The sequence below is a fragment of the Geotrypetes seraphini genome, chromosome 5 (genome assembly GCF_902459505.1).
Source record: "Geotrypetes seraphini chromosome 5, aGeoSer1.1, whole genome shotgun sequence".
Taxonomy (NCBI): Eukaryota; Metazoa; Chordata; class Amphibia; order Gymnophiona; family Dermophiidae; genus Geotrypetes; species Geotrypetes seraphini.
Genome location: NC_047088.1, coordinates 5,302,672 through 5,317,671, shown reverse-complemented (window position 1 = coordinate 5,317,671; position 15,000 = coordinate 5,302,672). Strand labels below are relative to the sequence as shown.

Here is a 15,000-nt window from a genome sequence, read left to right as displayed (position 1 = left end):
TTCACTCATAGTTTCTTCTTATGTTTGATGACCCCTGATGCAGGCGCTGAGCACTGAAACATTGCCCATGTTGGATCAATAAAGAATGGTCTCAATGGAGGCTGTTGGTGGTTTTTTCCTTTGTAAGCTTAATGAAGAACATAAGAATTGATCTAACAGTGGTCAAGCCAGATCTTACTTTGCTCTGAAATTGATTGCCATGAATGAAGCCACTATTGCTATCAGTTCGGCATGCACAAGTGTTTACTTGATTCCCAGTATCTTGGTCATGATAATTTTTTATTTTTACTTTCTCATTAGGGTGGAAAAGAAAGAAAGAGCACGATTGAAAACAGTGAAATTTCATGCTCGCACTGGAATGATAGAATCAAATCGTGTAAGTATAATATCTTTTTTGGGGGAAGAATTCTAGAAGCACCTGAGAGAATGTTGCAGTAGACAAGAGGGTTATGGTTTCAAGCTTTAGGGCTTTTGTTTCTGTGCTGAGAATGTCAGTGCTGTGAATTTTTCACAAATGTTTTTTTTTTTGCTTATTGGTGCACATCCATTAGCTTGGCTGCGGTAAAGAGAGATGCAAATGCTCTGTCACTGTTACTTGTACTTATCAAAATATGGAAATGCAAACGGCAGGTAAGCTTCCTTTAGAAGTATGATAATACAATTTATGGCAACTAAAAATCCATGAAAATTTTAAAAAATGGATCAAGCATCCTTTTTTTTCCTCTTAAAAAACCAAATAAACCCTAAACCACCTGTCATTTTGATAATGAACTCTGATGAGAAGATGGAGGTGTTAAGTCCATGGTTCTGTGATATGAGAAATTAACAGGTCAGGTTAAATGATTGCTTAGAAACAACCAAGCCTTGGAGCCAGGTTTATTGGTAGTGTTTCTGAAATCATTTTTGGTACAGATGAGATTTTTTTCTCCTTCATTTTTTTTCTCATTTATTCTGTGACTTTCATTTTACAAGTTATTACCATTACCATAGCCATCCTTTTATCTTCATTTTAATTTTTCTTGCATGCTTTTAAAGTCCCTTCTTCTTTTTTTTCCCATGTCCTTCCCTTCCCTTCCATATCCATATCTTTCACAGTCCATCAGATCGAAACGTAAAAAGAGTTTCCACCTCTCTCGAAAGTTTCCATTTTACAAGAGCAAAGACAACCTTCTCCAGGAGGGCAGTGGACAGGACCGTAAGTAACAGCTGGGCAGAAAGAACTTTGCTCCCTCTCGTAGTATCTAACACTGAGTCACTGTGCAGAAAGATGCAACAGCATGGTTACTGGACAGGAATGGACATGCAGTGTACTGCCTCTCAAAGTGGGTGTAAATGTGAGGCACAGAGTAGAAAGATATAAAAGTGTGTAAACTGTGGTAGGAGCTAATTTCCAAACTTGGTAGGCCTGCTAACCAATTTTCAAAGGGAAACTTTGTGCAGTTTTCCTTTTGAAAATCCTACAGTAGTTTCCACCTGCAAAGTATAGCGGATAAAGATTCTCTGCAGCATAACAGTGTGGGAGGTAATGAATGTGTGGGGATTTTAAAATAAATCCCTGTGCATACTTCTGTGAGCCTGTGCTAACTCCATCTCCAGTGTTGGCTCTCTTTCCCTGTAGAGATAGCATGTGTAATTTTTCTCGAGGGAGTATCTCCAAATGGATCAGTTTTGCAAGTACTTTGTCTCTATGGTGGAAGGAGTGATGATCAAAGATTACTTTATCCCACGACAAGCAGGCAGCATATTATCCCAGGACAAGAGGCAGGTATTCTCACATATGGGTGACGTCATCCGACGAAGCCTCGATGCGGACGCCTCACAAGCAGACTTGCTTAAAGAAACTAGAAGTTTCGAGTCGCCCGCACTGCGCATGCGCGAGTGCCTTCCCGCCCAGTATACAGGGCGCGTCTCCTCAGTTCTTAGTTTTCCGCGGAGCCGAGAAGTCCGTCTTTTTGGCTCTCTCCGGTAACTTCGTCGTTCATGCCTTCTCACCACGGTTTGTGTTTCTTTTTCTCACGAATCGCTGTTAGTCTTTTTTTTTTCTTTAAAAAAAAAATTTTACTTTCGTCCGTTCGGCCAGTACAGGCCGCGGCCTGCGGGCTTCGACTTTGTGTCGGCTGTCTTTTTGTCTATGCCTCGGCCTGTCACTGTGTTGCAACGGTGTTGCAAGTGCACGATATCCCTTACGGATCCTCACGGACGCTGTCTCAAGTGCCTTGGGCCGAAACATCATACTACCTCGTGCCTGCCTTGCCAAACACTTAAGCCTCGTGCTTTTAAGCGTCGTTGCGTTCTGGTGGATAACCTCTATCAAAGACAGGAACTCATTACATCCGACCTCTGGGTCCTCACTTTCATCAGGGAAGGTTACTCTCTTCACTTCCTTCAGATTCCACCAGATCTTCCCCCAAGAGAGAATCTTTCCAATCCATCCCAGACCACCCTGCTTCTTCAGGAAGCTCAAGCTCTGCTTCATCTCCGTACCATCGAGGAGGCTCCTGCGGAACAGCAGAGCATGGAGTTTTACTCCCATTACTTCCTTGTCCTGAAGAAGACAGGGGATCTGCGACCTATCATGGATCTCAGAGCTCTCAATAAATTTCTTGTCGGAGAAAAATTTTGGATGCTGTCTCTAGCATCCTTGTATCCCCTTCTAGATCAGGATGATTGGTTATGCTCTCTGGATCTCAAAGAGGCTTACACTCACATTCCCATTCATCCAGCCTCTCACAAGTTCCTCAGATTTCAGGTGGGAAATCATCATTTTCGGTACAGTGCTCCCTTTCAGCCTGGCATCATCTCCCAGGGTGTTCACCACCAAGTGCCTAGTAGTGGTGGCAACAGCTCTGCGCAGCCATGGTTTCCAGGTCTTCCCCTTCTTGGATGACTGGCTCATCAAAGATGCAACATTTCAGGAGGTTATTGTAGCGACTCGATGGACTATTTAGTTCCTCCAACATTTGGGGTTCGAAATAAACTTTCCAAAATCCCAGCTACAGCCCTCTCAAAACCTACAGTTCATTGGAACTGTATTGGACGTTTTGCAACTCAGAGCATTCCTTCCGCAACAACGTCAGGATACTCTCATTCACCTTTGCCTCAAAGTGTCATCCCTCTTTTCACTCTCCTAGGTCACATGGGTTCTACAGTTCACATGACTCCATTTGCCAGATTTCACCTCAGAATTCCTTAGTGGATCCTAACATCTCAGTGGCCGCAGGCTTCCAATCCACTCTCTCAGTACATTACAGTCACTCCTTCATTGAGACAGTCTGTACACTGGTGGATGCTCTCTTCCAATATCTCCAGAGGTTTACTGTTTCAAACGCCCCTCATCAGAAGGTCCTCACAACAGATTCCTCAACCTATGCTTGGGGGGCTCATCCCTATGGTCTCCATACTCAAGGACACTGGTCCAGCACAGATTGTCAGAGCCACATAAATATGTTGGAACTCGGAGTGATTTTCAGTGCTCTCAAAGCTTTTCAACATCTTCTTCATGATCAAGTAGTCTGTGTGAAGAGGAACTTCCTTACATTTGTACGGAATCTATCCCCTTTCAACTTTAGAGAGTGCCCTCTCGTTCTCCCTACCTTGGAGAGTCGTCTTCTACAACCTCACCAATGGACACTCAATTCGTTGCCTCTCCATCACATTTTTTCTCAGTGGGGAACTCCTCAAATAGATCTCTTTGAGTCTCCCCACAACAACAAGCTGCCTCAGTTTTGCTCCAGGATCTACTCTCCTCAATGCCTGGAGGCAGATGCTTTTCTTCTGGAATGGACGAGCAAGTTTCTATAAGCGTTTCCTCAAGACACTCGTCAAACACGAACATGCCACCATGATTCTCATAGCTCCCCGGTGGCTCAGACAACCTTGGTTCTCCCTTCTACTTCAACTCAGCAGCAGGGAGCCACTGCTTCTACCAGTTTTTCCATCTCTGCTTACATAGAGTCAGGGGTCTCTACTTCATCCCAACCTGCAGTCTCTGCACCTGTCAGCTTGGTATCTTTCAACGTAAATGCTGATCTACAGTTATCTCAAACTGTCAAAGACATTTTAGAAGCTTCCAGGAAGCCTATCACTAGGCAATGTTACAACCAGAAATGGACTAGGTTTTCTGCTTGGTACGTTCTACCTCTTTATCTTCAATTCTGGATTACCTGGTTCATTTACCTGTCAGGCCTCAAATCAACATCCATTTGAGTCCATCTTGGTGCAATTGCTGCTTTTCATCAGCCACTGGAGGGGAAACCGCTCTGTACTCATCCTATGGTTTCCAGATTTATGAAAGGACTTTTCAATGTCAAACCACCTCTTAAACCGCCTCCAGTGATTTGGGATCTCAATGTTGTTCTTGCTCAGTTGATGAAGCCTCCATTTGAACCAATGTCTTCGGCTCATCTAAAATATCTCACTTAGAAAGTTGTCTTCCTCATTGCTCTCATGTCTGCTCGCAGAGTCAGTGAGCTACATGCTTTAGTAGTGGACCCACCTTTCACAGTATTCCATCAAGATAAGGTGGTCCTCTGTACTCATCCTAAATTCTTACCTAAAGTGGTTTCAGAATTTCATCTCAATCAATCCATTGTTCTTCCAGTGTTTTTTTCCAAAGCCTCATTCTCATCCTGGAGAAACAGCTCTTCATACTCTGGACTGTAAGCATGCTTTGGCTTTCTATTTGCTAAGGACTAAGCCACAGCGATCTTCTCCTCAACTTTTTATCTCCTTTGATGCAAACAAGTTGGTACACTCAGTTTCCAAGCACACCATCTCCAACTGGTTGGCTGCTTGCATATCTTTCTGCTATGTTCAGGCTGGACAGCATCTAGAGTCACAGCCCATAAAGTTAGAGCCATGGTGGCATCTGTAGCTTTCCTTAGATCAACTCCTATTGAGGAAATCTGCAAAGCTGCTACTTGGTCCTCGGTTCATACTTTCACCTCTCATTATTGTCTGGATTCTTTTTCCAGAAGGGATGACCACTTTGGCCAGGCAGTATTACAAAATTTATTCTCCTGAATTGCCAACACTCCCACCATCCCATTCTGGTTTGCTTGGAGATCACCCATATGTTGAGAATATGCTGCCTGCTTGTCCTGGGATAAAGCACAGTTACTTTCCATAACAGGTGTTATCCAGGGACAGCAGACAGATATTCTCACAACCCACCCACCTCCCCTGGTTGGCTTCCTAGCTAGCTATCTGAACTGAGGAGACGCGCCCTGTGCTGGGTGGGAGAGCACTCGCGCATGCGCGGTGTGGCTGACTCGAAACTTCTAGTTTCTGCGGGCAAGTCTGCTTGCGAGGCTTCCATATCGGGGCTCTGTCAATGACGTCCCCATATGTGAGAATAGCTGCCTGCTTTCCCTGGATAACACCTGTTAACAGTAAGTAACTGTGCTTTATAGTATACACTTCTCCCTCCGTATTCGCTGTGATAGGGGATTAACAGAACCACAAATACTGAAAAACTTTAAATAATTTTTTTTATATGTTATTTGTTGTTTTCTATTAAAAACCATCATGAATATGGTGAAACCGTGAATAACATGGTGGGAGACCTGGCATGTTTCTGAAGGAGAGGCAAAACACAGTGAACAAAGTGCTTGGAATCAGCAATTTTCTCTGTAAACGCTTAGAATCAGCAATTTCTCTATGCAATCTGATGTAATTTGGGGGGAGGAGCCAGAAAGCTAAAAACCGTGAATAATCGAAACCACGAATACAGAGGGAGAAGTGTATCTCTTAAGGAGCTTATTCCAAATTTACAGACTGAAATTCCTGCTAACTTTTTGTATCAAAAGCCTTTATTTGGAACACACTATTACTGTATAAACTACTATGCAAGATCAAAACTGCATTTCTTGCAATTGCATTACACACACACACAAAAAAGAATGCAAAGAGTAGTCTCCCCCCCCACTACCTTACAATCTCCGGTGATGTCTCATTTATTCTGTGACTTTCATTTTACAAGTTATTACCATTACCATAGCCATCTCTTCATTTTAATTTTTCTTGCATGCTTTTAAAGTCCCTTCTTCAAAGTCCCTCAAAATGGCTTCTGTGATGTCTTGCAGCAATCTCACAAGATTGCCACTAGAGATCAGGGGCAGAAGGAATTGGGGATCACTTCTGCCCTTAGAACACCAGAGTTTTTAAGACAGACCCGAGGGGACCCCTATAGGTGGGCAACAGGAAAGTACAACTCTTGTTTGGAGGGGAGAGATAGGGAGGTACATAAAAGGACAAAGAGCAACTTTCACTGAAAACACATGGCCAATTTTGGCTGAAACCATGGCCATATTCTTTTAATTGAAACTGAAACCAGGCTGAAAAAGGATTTTGGGCCAATTTTGATAATATAACTGAAACAGAAATTTGGTCGGCTTCTACTGCTGTCTGCATCTTAGTATTGATGAGTTGTTTAAAGTTGCTAAGCGGTATCTCTTAGTGGTGCCTTTTGGCGCTCCTTGCCTCAGCCTGTTGCAACTGTTGCACTGCCTGATTCTGATCTGAGGGACCCAGAAGCTGATGTGTCTGTTATTGATCCCTTGTTTGCTGGTAGATCAGGGATTGTGTGCTGGATCTGTGGATCCTTTGGTGGTGGTTGATTCTGGTGTAGATTCTATGGTCCTGAGCTTATTTCAGTTTTCAGCTCTACTGGACCTTACTGCTAAGCTTTTACAGGACTTGAACTTTGTCCCTCAGCCGGCTTCGTCCATGTCTACCTCCTGGTTTTGTGGTGTGCGCTGACGTCTGGATATGGATTTTCTGATCTCGGAGCAGTTTGAATCTCCGGAGGATGCTCTGCAAATTCCTGGCGCTTTGTTATGCTTGTTTCTTCTGGCACAGAAGTGTCAGCAGCTTTTGGGTCAGCCCAGGTGGCTTCATTGATGGCGCAGGTGACCAAGTGCACCCCTCTTCTCAGTGGGGGTGGTATGGTGTTAAAGGATATGCAAGACTGCCGTGTGCCTGTGATCCTCAGGAAACCTTTTGATGCAGCTCCTTTAGGTCAAAGCTGCTTCAGTGATGTCTTTGTGGCACCGCCTGTCCCTCTCGACAGCACAAACTGGAGAGTCAGCAATGGATTCTCCTTCAACTGCTGATTGCCGGACCAGATTACATGGCGGATGCCTTCTAGAGAGCTTTGACAAAAGTGTCAGCGCGCTTGTTCTCGGCCCACCAATTTGCTCTGGGTCAGATAGTGGACTGGTGATCCCAGTTTCAAGGCAATATTAGCTTGGCTGCCTTTTAATGGGCACTCGTTGCTTGACAAAGGCCTGGATGATCTCGGGGATCCTGTGATGGACCGTTGCCCTGAGCCCATGCCTGATAGTGGACCCAAACCCTCTTTGGATTCTGGACATTCTAATTTTGTAGCTCATGGCACTCCATACTGTATGTGTCTGCTACGTCACAGAAATTTTCACCATTCTCCCAACAATGATATGAAGATTACAGGTGTTCCCAGCCTTCCACGTCCCGTTTTGCACCTCCTGCCAAAAAGCCACGATGACAACAGGCCAAGGAATGCCCCTCTGTGGATAGGGGGTCCAGCTTTCAGCATTTCTTCCTGCCTGGATATGCATTATGTCAGGCCAGTGGGTCTTGCACTATTTTTGATTAGGCTATGTGCTGGAATTTGCCTCTTTTGGGGCGCCTGCGTTAAGTGCTAAGAGTTCAGGCAACTGTTCGGTATTGGCTACTTGTTCTGCCTTTAGAGCTGGTGCTCTATAGACCTCTTAGACTCAGGCAGATACTCTGTCTGTTTTCTCATGCCAAAAAGAGGCTCAGGCGATTGGGGGCCTATTCTAGATCTTCAGAAAGTGAATGCTGCTTTCAAAATTCCCCGCTTCTGCATGGAGCCCATGTGTTTGGTCATTGCAGCAGGGGCTCCAGGGGAATTTCTTGCCTCCCTGGATCTTACAGAGGCGCAACTGTACATTCCTTTTTTTCTGACCCAACGCAAGTTTCTGCAACTTCATGTTCTGGAATAGCATTGCCAGTTCTCGGCCCTGCTCTTTGGGCTGCCGACAGTGCCTCGGACCTTCACTAAGGTGATGGTGGTAGTGGCGGTTTACCTGCGTAAGATGAGTCTACAGGTTTATCCTTGCTTAGCAGACTAGCTGATCAGAGCTCCCTCATTGGCCAAGAGATGACTTGGTGGAGCAGGTGCTCCAGGTGCCGGAGAACCTGGGCTAGATTGTCAAGTTCAGGAAGAGACATCTGACGCCTACACAGTCTCTGGATTACCTGGGAGTCTTCTTTGATATGGCTGAGAGCTGTGTCTATTTACCAGAAACTTGCAAACAAAAGCTGTGTGCCCAGATTTCTTCTCTTCTGGAGTGGTCAGCTCCTTCAGCGTGGGATTATCTTCAAGTTCTAGAATCCATGGTTGCCTCACTGGATGTAGTTTCTTGAGCGAGGGTGCTTAAATGTCGTCTACTTTCAGTGGAGAAGATATTCGGGATGGATTCGACCTTGTTCTCGACTCCGAAGCCGACCATGTGGATTGTGAAAAATTGCAGGCGGACCTTAGGAAATTGCCAAGTGACAGATGAAATTTAATGTGGATGCACATTGGGAAGATGCACATTGGGAAGAATAACCTGAATCACAGTTACCAGATGCTAGGGTCCACCTTGGAGGTTAGCTCCCAAGAAAAGAATCTGGGTATTATTGTAGACAATACGATGAAACCTTCTGCCCAATGTGCAGCGGCGGCCAAAAAACCAAACAGGATGCTGGGAATTATTAAAAAAGGGATGGTTAAGAAGACTAAGAATGTCATAATACCCCTGTATCACTCCATTGTGTGACCTCATTTGGAGTATTGTGTTCAATTCTGGTCTCCCTATCTCAAGAAAGATATAGTGGCGCTAGAAAAGGTTCAAAGAAGAGTGACCAAGATGGTAAAGGGGATGGAACTCCTCTCGTATGAGGAAAGACTAAAACAGTTAGGGTTCTTCAGCTTGGAAAAGAGACGGCTGAGGGGAGATATGATTGAAGTCTACAAAATCCTGAGTGGAGTAGAACGGGTACAAGTGGATCTATTTTTTTTTTTTTTTTTTTTTTTCACTGCGTCAAAAATTACAAAGACTAGGGGACACTCGATGAAGTTACAGGGAAATACTTTTAAAACCAATAGGAGGAATTTTATTTTCATTCAGAGAATAGTTAAGCTCTGGAACGTGTTGCCAGAAAATGTGGTAAGAGCGGATAGCGTAGCTGGTTTTAAGAAAGGTTTGGACAATTTCCTGGAGGAAAACTCCATAGTCCTGTTATTGAGAAAGACATGGGGAAGCCACTGCTTGCCCTGTATTGGTAGCATGGAATATTGCTACACCTTGGGTTTTGGCCAGGTACTAGTGACCTGGATTGGCCACCGTGTGAACGGGCTACTGGGCTTGATGGACCATTGGTCTGACCCAGTAAGGCTATTCTTATGTTCTTATGACTGGAGGCACGAGCAAGCATGGCTAGGTAGTTTTGCTTGTTCTCATTCTTTAGGGGTGTACCACTCCATATTTTCTCCTGGATTGTGGCGATCATGGATGCCAGCCTTCAGGGCTGGGGAGGCATTGCAATCGTTGTCCTGTTTAGTGGTGTTGGTCACCCTCACAGAGAAAGTGGATCATCAACCGGTTGGAGCTTGGGGCTATTTGCTGGCTCTGATGAGATTGCGGAAGACTCTGAAAGGCCAAGTGGTCAGGGTCTTCTACATTGCGAAGGCAGTAGCCTATGTCATTCGCCAGGAATGACCAAGAGCACTCCTCTCTCTCAGGAAGCCTGCTTATCTTTTTCTTTTGGTGGATCATCATTTCCTGGTGCTGACATTAGTTTATCTGTCAGGTGTGGGCAATGTTCAAGCAGACTTCCTCAGCAGACAGACTCTGGATCCAGGCGAGTGGGTCCTGCCCCCAGAGGCGTTCCAAGTGATTGTGGGGAGGTGAGGGTGGCCCCGCTTCAACCTCATGGCCACGGCAAGAAACAAGAATGCAGATCGTATCTTCAGTCAAAGATCCGAGCCAGTAAGAGAAGGGCTTAACGACTGTGGTGCAGTCGTGGTCTCAAGAGATTCTCCTTTATGTCTTCCTTCCTTGGCTGATGGTCAGCCGAGTCATTCAAAGGATCGTGACTCATCTAGGCTGCATCATTCTGGTGGGTCCAGATTAGCCTCGCAGACCTTGGTACGTAGATCTGATGTATCTGCGTGTGGGTTGCAGCCTTCAGCTGAGTGCCTTTCTGGACCTTCTCACACAGGGGTCAGTTACCATGGATAATCCGGGTCACTTTGCTCTTCTGGCATAGCTCTTGCACACGCAGCCTTGAAGCATAAGGATATTCTGCCCTGGTGCTGATATTCTTCTCAAGTCTGAAAAGTCATCCTCTGTGTCTGCTTACGCTAAGGCATGGAAGACCTTCCAACATTGGTACGCCCAAAACCAGGTGGATCCGTAGTCGGCTCTGATCTCACTGATTCTCGCTAGTTTGGATACAGGTTTTACTGTGGCTTCTCTGTGGGTCCCAGTGGTCTGGATAAAAACAGGTCCTCTCGGAAATTTCTTAGCAAACTGTATATTTTATTTTTCGCTTTCTTAAAGTTTCTGTACTCTGTATTTCTACTCTGTATTTCTTCTGACTATCTGCATATTGTAACTCGCTGAATGTCCAACTCTCTTGACTGTAAACCACCTAGAAGTCGCAAGATTGTGGCGGTATAGAAGAATAAAGTTATTATTATTATTAGATCTATTGGGAATAAAGCTTTTTAAATCAAAGATTGGGTCATCAGCAAGCAAAGAGCATGTCTTTTTCTAACAGAAACATGGCTATTGTCTGAAGAGGATCCAGATAATTTTAAAATTCACATGCTAAATCGTGATGGCAGAAGAGGGGAAGGATTAGCAGTTGTTTTTAAGGAAGGATTTGAATTTGAACTATTGGATTCCAAAATGACCAATCAGTTAGAAATATTAGCCTGTAAAATTAGCAATAAGGAACTAGAAGAATCCCTTTCTTGCATATTATTTTATGTCCCACCAAAAAGTTGGACAAAAGCTAGAGAAGCCTTTTGCGAATTTGTTCTACATAATTCAATTACTCCTTCATATAATATTATTGCAAGAGACATAAACTTACATGTAGATCAGTGGTTCCCAAACCTGTCTTGGGGGACCCCCCAGCCAGTCAGGTTTTCAAGATATCCCTAATGAATATGCATGAGAGAGATTTGCATACCTGTCACTTCCATTATTGCAAATCTCTCTCATGCATATTCATTAGGGATATCTTGAAAACCTGACTGGCTGGGGGTCCTCCAGGACAGATTTGGGAACCACTGATTTAGATGAAGAGGAAAATCCAGATGCGAAAGATTTTAAAAACTTTTTATCTTTGCTTAATTGTAATCTCCCTTTACCCACACAAACACATGAAAAAGGCCATCATTTAGATGTGGTAACTATGTCCACAAAGGAGATTTTAGATCCTTTCATCTCTCTCTCTGATGGTACTTGGTGTCATGATATCTGGTCTGATCATTTTACTTATTATTTTAATTTAATCTGGACTCATTTAAAATCTAAAACACATCCAAGGATAAAAAGAAAACATCTCACAAGGGGTAATATTAATCCAGAGGAATATTGGTCACAATATGAATTGCAAGCGGAGGTAGGAGAAGGGGTTGATTTTTGGGAACACTGGATGAAAAGAAGTACATCCATTTTAGATAAAATTGCACCTAAACGAAATGGTAAAAGCTGCTCAAATAAATATAATAAATGGTTTGACACTGAACTTTTAAAAATGAAACAAATAGTAAGATGATTGGAAAGGATCTGGAAAAAAACAGGAAAATTGTCAGACCGGAACAACTGGAGATCCAACATAAAAATCTACAAACAATTGATAAAAGAAACATGTGAAGCATTTTACTCATCCAAAGTTGACTCATCCAATACTAGCTCGAAAGGACTCAATTCAAAAAAACTGTTCAACTTGGTTACAAATTTATTTGACACTACACGCTATACTCAATTCATGCATAATATTAAGCTACCTTCAGCAAATGATTTAGCATAGCATTTTGATTCAAAAATGAAAAACTTAGGAAATAACTGTTTGACAAATGACATATATGAACATCAAATAGTTAACATACAAGGAAATGAAATACCAGTGGATATGATTTGAAGTTCCTTTCAAGATTTAGAATGGAATAATTATATCAAATTATATAACAACTAGTAATTAAGCCCGTTACATTAACAGGTGCTAGAGTAGATGTCTGTCTTTTTTTTTCTTTGTCACTCTCCTTGGACACTGGCTGTCTCTGTCTGTCATTCTTTCAGTCTGTCTGGCCCCCTGCCTGCCTGTATTTCTCTGTTGCGCCATGCCTGCCTGTCTCTCCGTGGCCCCCTTCAGTTTTCCCCCCCTCCCAGAGCAAAGCATGATTGCTATCTGCCCCCCAGCACACCCCTCTCCCCCTCCACTTCTTACCAGCATGGGACACATGATTTCTTTCTGCCCCTGCACACCCCTCCCCCCAAAGCAGCCCCCTTTCCCTCTCCCCCTGCCCCCTGTTGTGCCATGCCTGCCTGCTCCGTGGCCCCCTTCTGTTCACCCCCTCCCAGAGCAAAGCATGACTGCTGTCTGGTCCCCAGCACATCCCTCCCCCCAAAGCAGCCCCCTTTCCCTCTCCCCCTGGCCCCCTGTTGTGCCATGCCATGCCTGCCTGCTCCGTGGCCCCCTTCTGTTCCCCCCCATGTTTGCTGTCTGCCCCAGCACAACCCCTCCCGCCAAAGCAGCCCCCTTTCCCCCTGATCCCCTGTTGTGCCATGCCTGCCTTTTCCGTGGCCCCCATTCTGTTTCTCTCCCCCCCCCCCTCCTTTCTTACCCTCCTTTCATCCATGATTCCTGGTGTCTGGCCCACCGGCACAAACCGCAGCTGCTGCTCCTCTTCAACAAAGCAGCCTGCTGAGGTTTGCCAGCTGGCTGTAGTGAACCTCGCAGGCCGCTCTCCACATCAGTAGCACGTTCCCTCTGATACAATCCTGTCAGAGGGAACGTGCTACTGAGGTGGAGAGCGGCCTGCGGGGTTTGCTACAGCCGGCTGGTGAACCTCAACAGGCTGCTTTGAAGAGGAGCAGCAGGGTGGCAGCGGTTGGTTGGTGAGTGAGGGCTGGAAGGGGGAGTCGCCAGCATGTTCCCTGCCTCCATGTTCCAAAATGGAATTCGGTCAGGGAAGGACACAGCACACTTCAGGAATCACAAAATCCTAAGTGTGCATGCGCATTTAAGGTTTTATTATAGAGGACTACACTAAATCATACTGCGTTTTGGACTCCTGTCCCCCAGAAATTATGAAAGCAGCTCCATTAGAGTTTAAACTAACTTTGCTGAATTACTTGACCGATAATTTAAAAAATGGAAAATTCCTTTCTAATAATGGTCACATTATAATAACCCCAGTTCCAAAAAATCGTAAAGAATCATCAGCATTAGTAACTAACTATAGACCAGTAGCATCCATTCCATTTTTTGTAAAAATCATGGAAGGATTGGTACATACCCAATTGATGGAATATCTTGATCAGTTCTCTCTTTTACATAAAATTCAATCTGGTTTTAGACCTTTGTTTAGCACTGAGATAGTAATTGCGACCATCTTGGATAATTTACGTTTCAAGCAGCCTTATGGGGCAAAGACCTCGAAAAACTAATTACACACGCAAATAACTATGGTGAATTTAGGAAACATCTAAAAACATACCTGTTCTTGAAGTACCTAGGTAACGAATCCATACAATCGACCCCATCACAATCTCACCCCCCAAATCTGATCCCGTAAATTGTTAACCACTAATCTCTAACTATGAATGTCCCATTCAATTTGTAGAATCTTTCTAATTCATTATAAACCGCATAGAACTTCACGGTCCTGCGGTATATAAACTGTTGTTATTGTTATTATTAATGCCCTGATTATGCAATTTGATATGAGTTCTGCCTTTGACTTAGTGGACCATGGGAAATTGTTACAATGCTTAGCTGCAATTGATATCAGAGGAGAGGTGTTAGACTGGTTTCGAGGTTTCCTTATGTCCCACACCTATCAAATACATTTTAATTATGATCTCTCTGATACCTGGAGTAATCCATCTGGTGTTCTGCAGGGGTCACCATTATCTCTTTTGCTTTTCAATGTTTACATGTCATCATTAGGTGCACAATTGACCCAACTGGGGATAAAATTATTTAGTTACGCAGATGACTTTACGATCATTATCCCATTCGCTACCTCTCTCTCTGAAGTTACTCCTAAGGCAACAGAAGTACTAAATTTGGAGCAAAGGATGACTGAATTTAGACTGAAGCTTAATTCAGGAAAAAAAAAAAATTTTGTAGCTTCATTACACCCGCTTTATACTAAAACATCACTGTGCATCAATAAACTTAACATAAGAACATAAGAAATGCCTCTGCTGGGTCAGACCCGAGGTCCATCGTGCCCAGCAGTCCGCTCACGCGGCGGCCCAACAGGTCCAGGACCTGTGCAGTAATCTTCTATCTGTACCCCTCTATTCCCATTTCCAGTAGGAATTTGTCCAATCCTTTCTTGAACCCCAGTACCGTACTCTGCCTTATAACGCCCTCTGGAAGCGCATTCCAGGTGTCCACCACACGTTGGGTAAAGAAGAACTTCCTAGCATTTGTTTTGAATCTGTCCCCTTTCAACTTTTCCGAATACCCTCTTGTTCTCTTATTTTTCGAAAGTTTGAAGAATCTATCCCTCTCTACTCTCTCTATGCCCTTCTTGATCTTGTAAGTCTCTATCATATCCCCTCTAAGTCTCCTCTTCTCCAGGGAAAAGAGACCCAGCTTCTCTAATCTCTCAGAATATGACAGGTTTTCCATACCTATTATCAGACGTGTTGCTCTCCTTTGAACTCTCTCGACTAATGCCATATCCTTCTTAAGATACGGCGA

At 44.1% G+C, this 15,000-nt stretch overlaps 1 protein-coding gene across 4 annotated transcripts in view; it reads left to right on the top strand.

The window, feature by feature from the left end:
- The window catches only part of DLG3 (discs large MAGUK scaffold protein 3), a 490,171-nt gene that overhangs the window by 348,575 nt on the left and 126,596 nt on the right, over nt 1–15,000 (top strand). For all 4 annotated transcript variants that reach the window (XM_033945041.1, XM_033945038.1, XM_033945040.1 and 1 more), the window contains 2 exons: nt 301–376; nt 1,096–1,195. In XM_033945041.1, the coding sequence (XP_033800932.1) occupies nt 301–376; nt 1,096–1,195 (176 nt within the window). The remainder of the gene's footprint in view (nt 1–300; nt 377–1,095; nt 1,196–15,000) is intronic.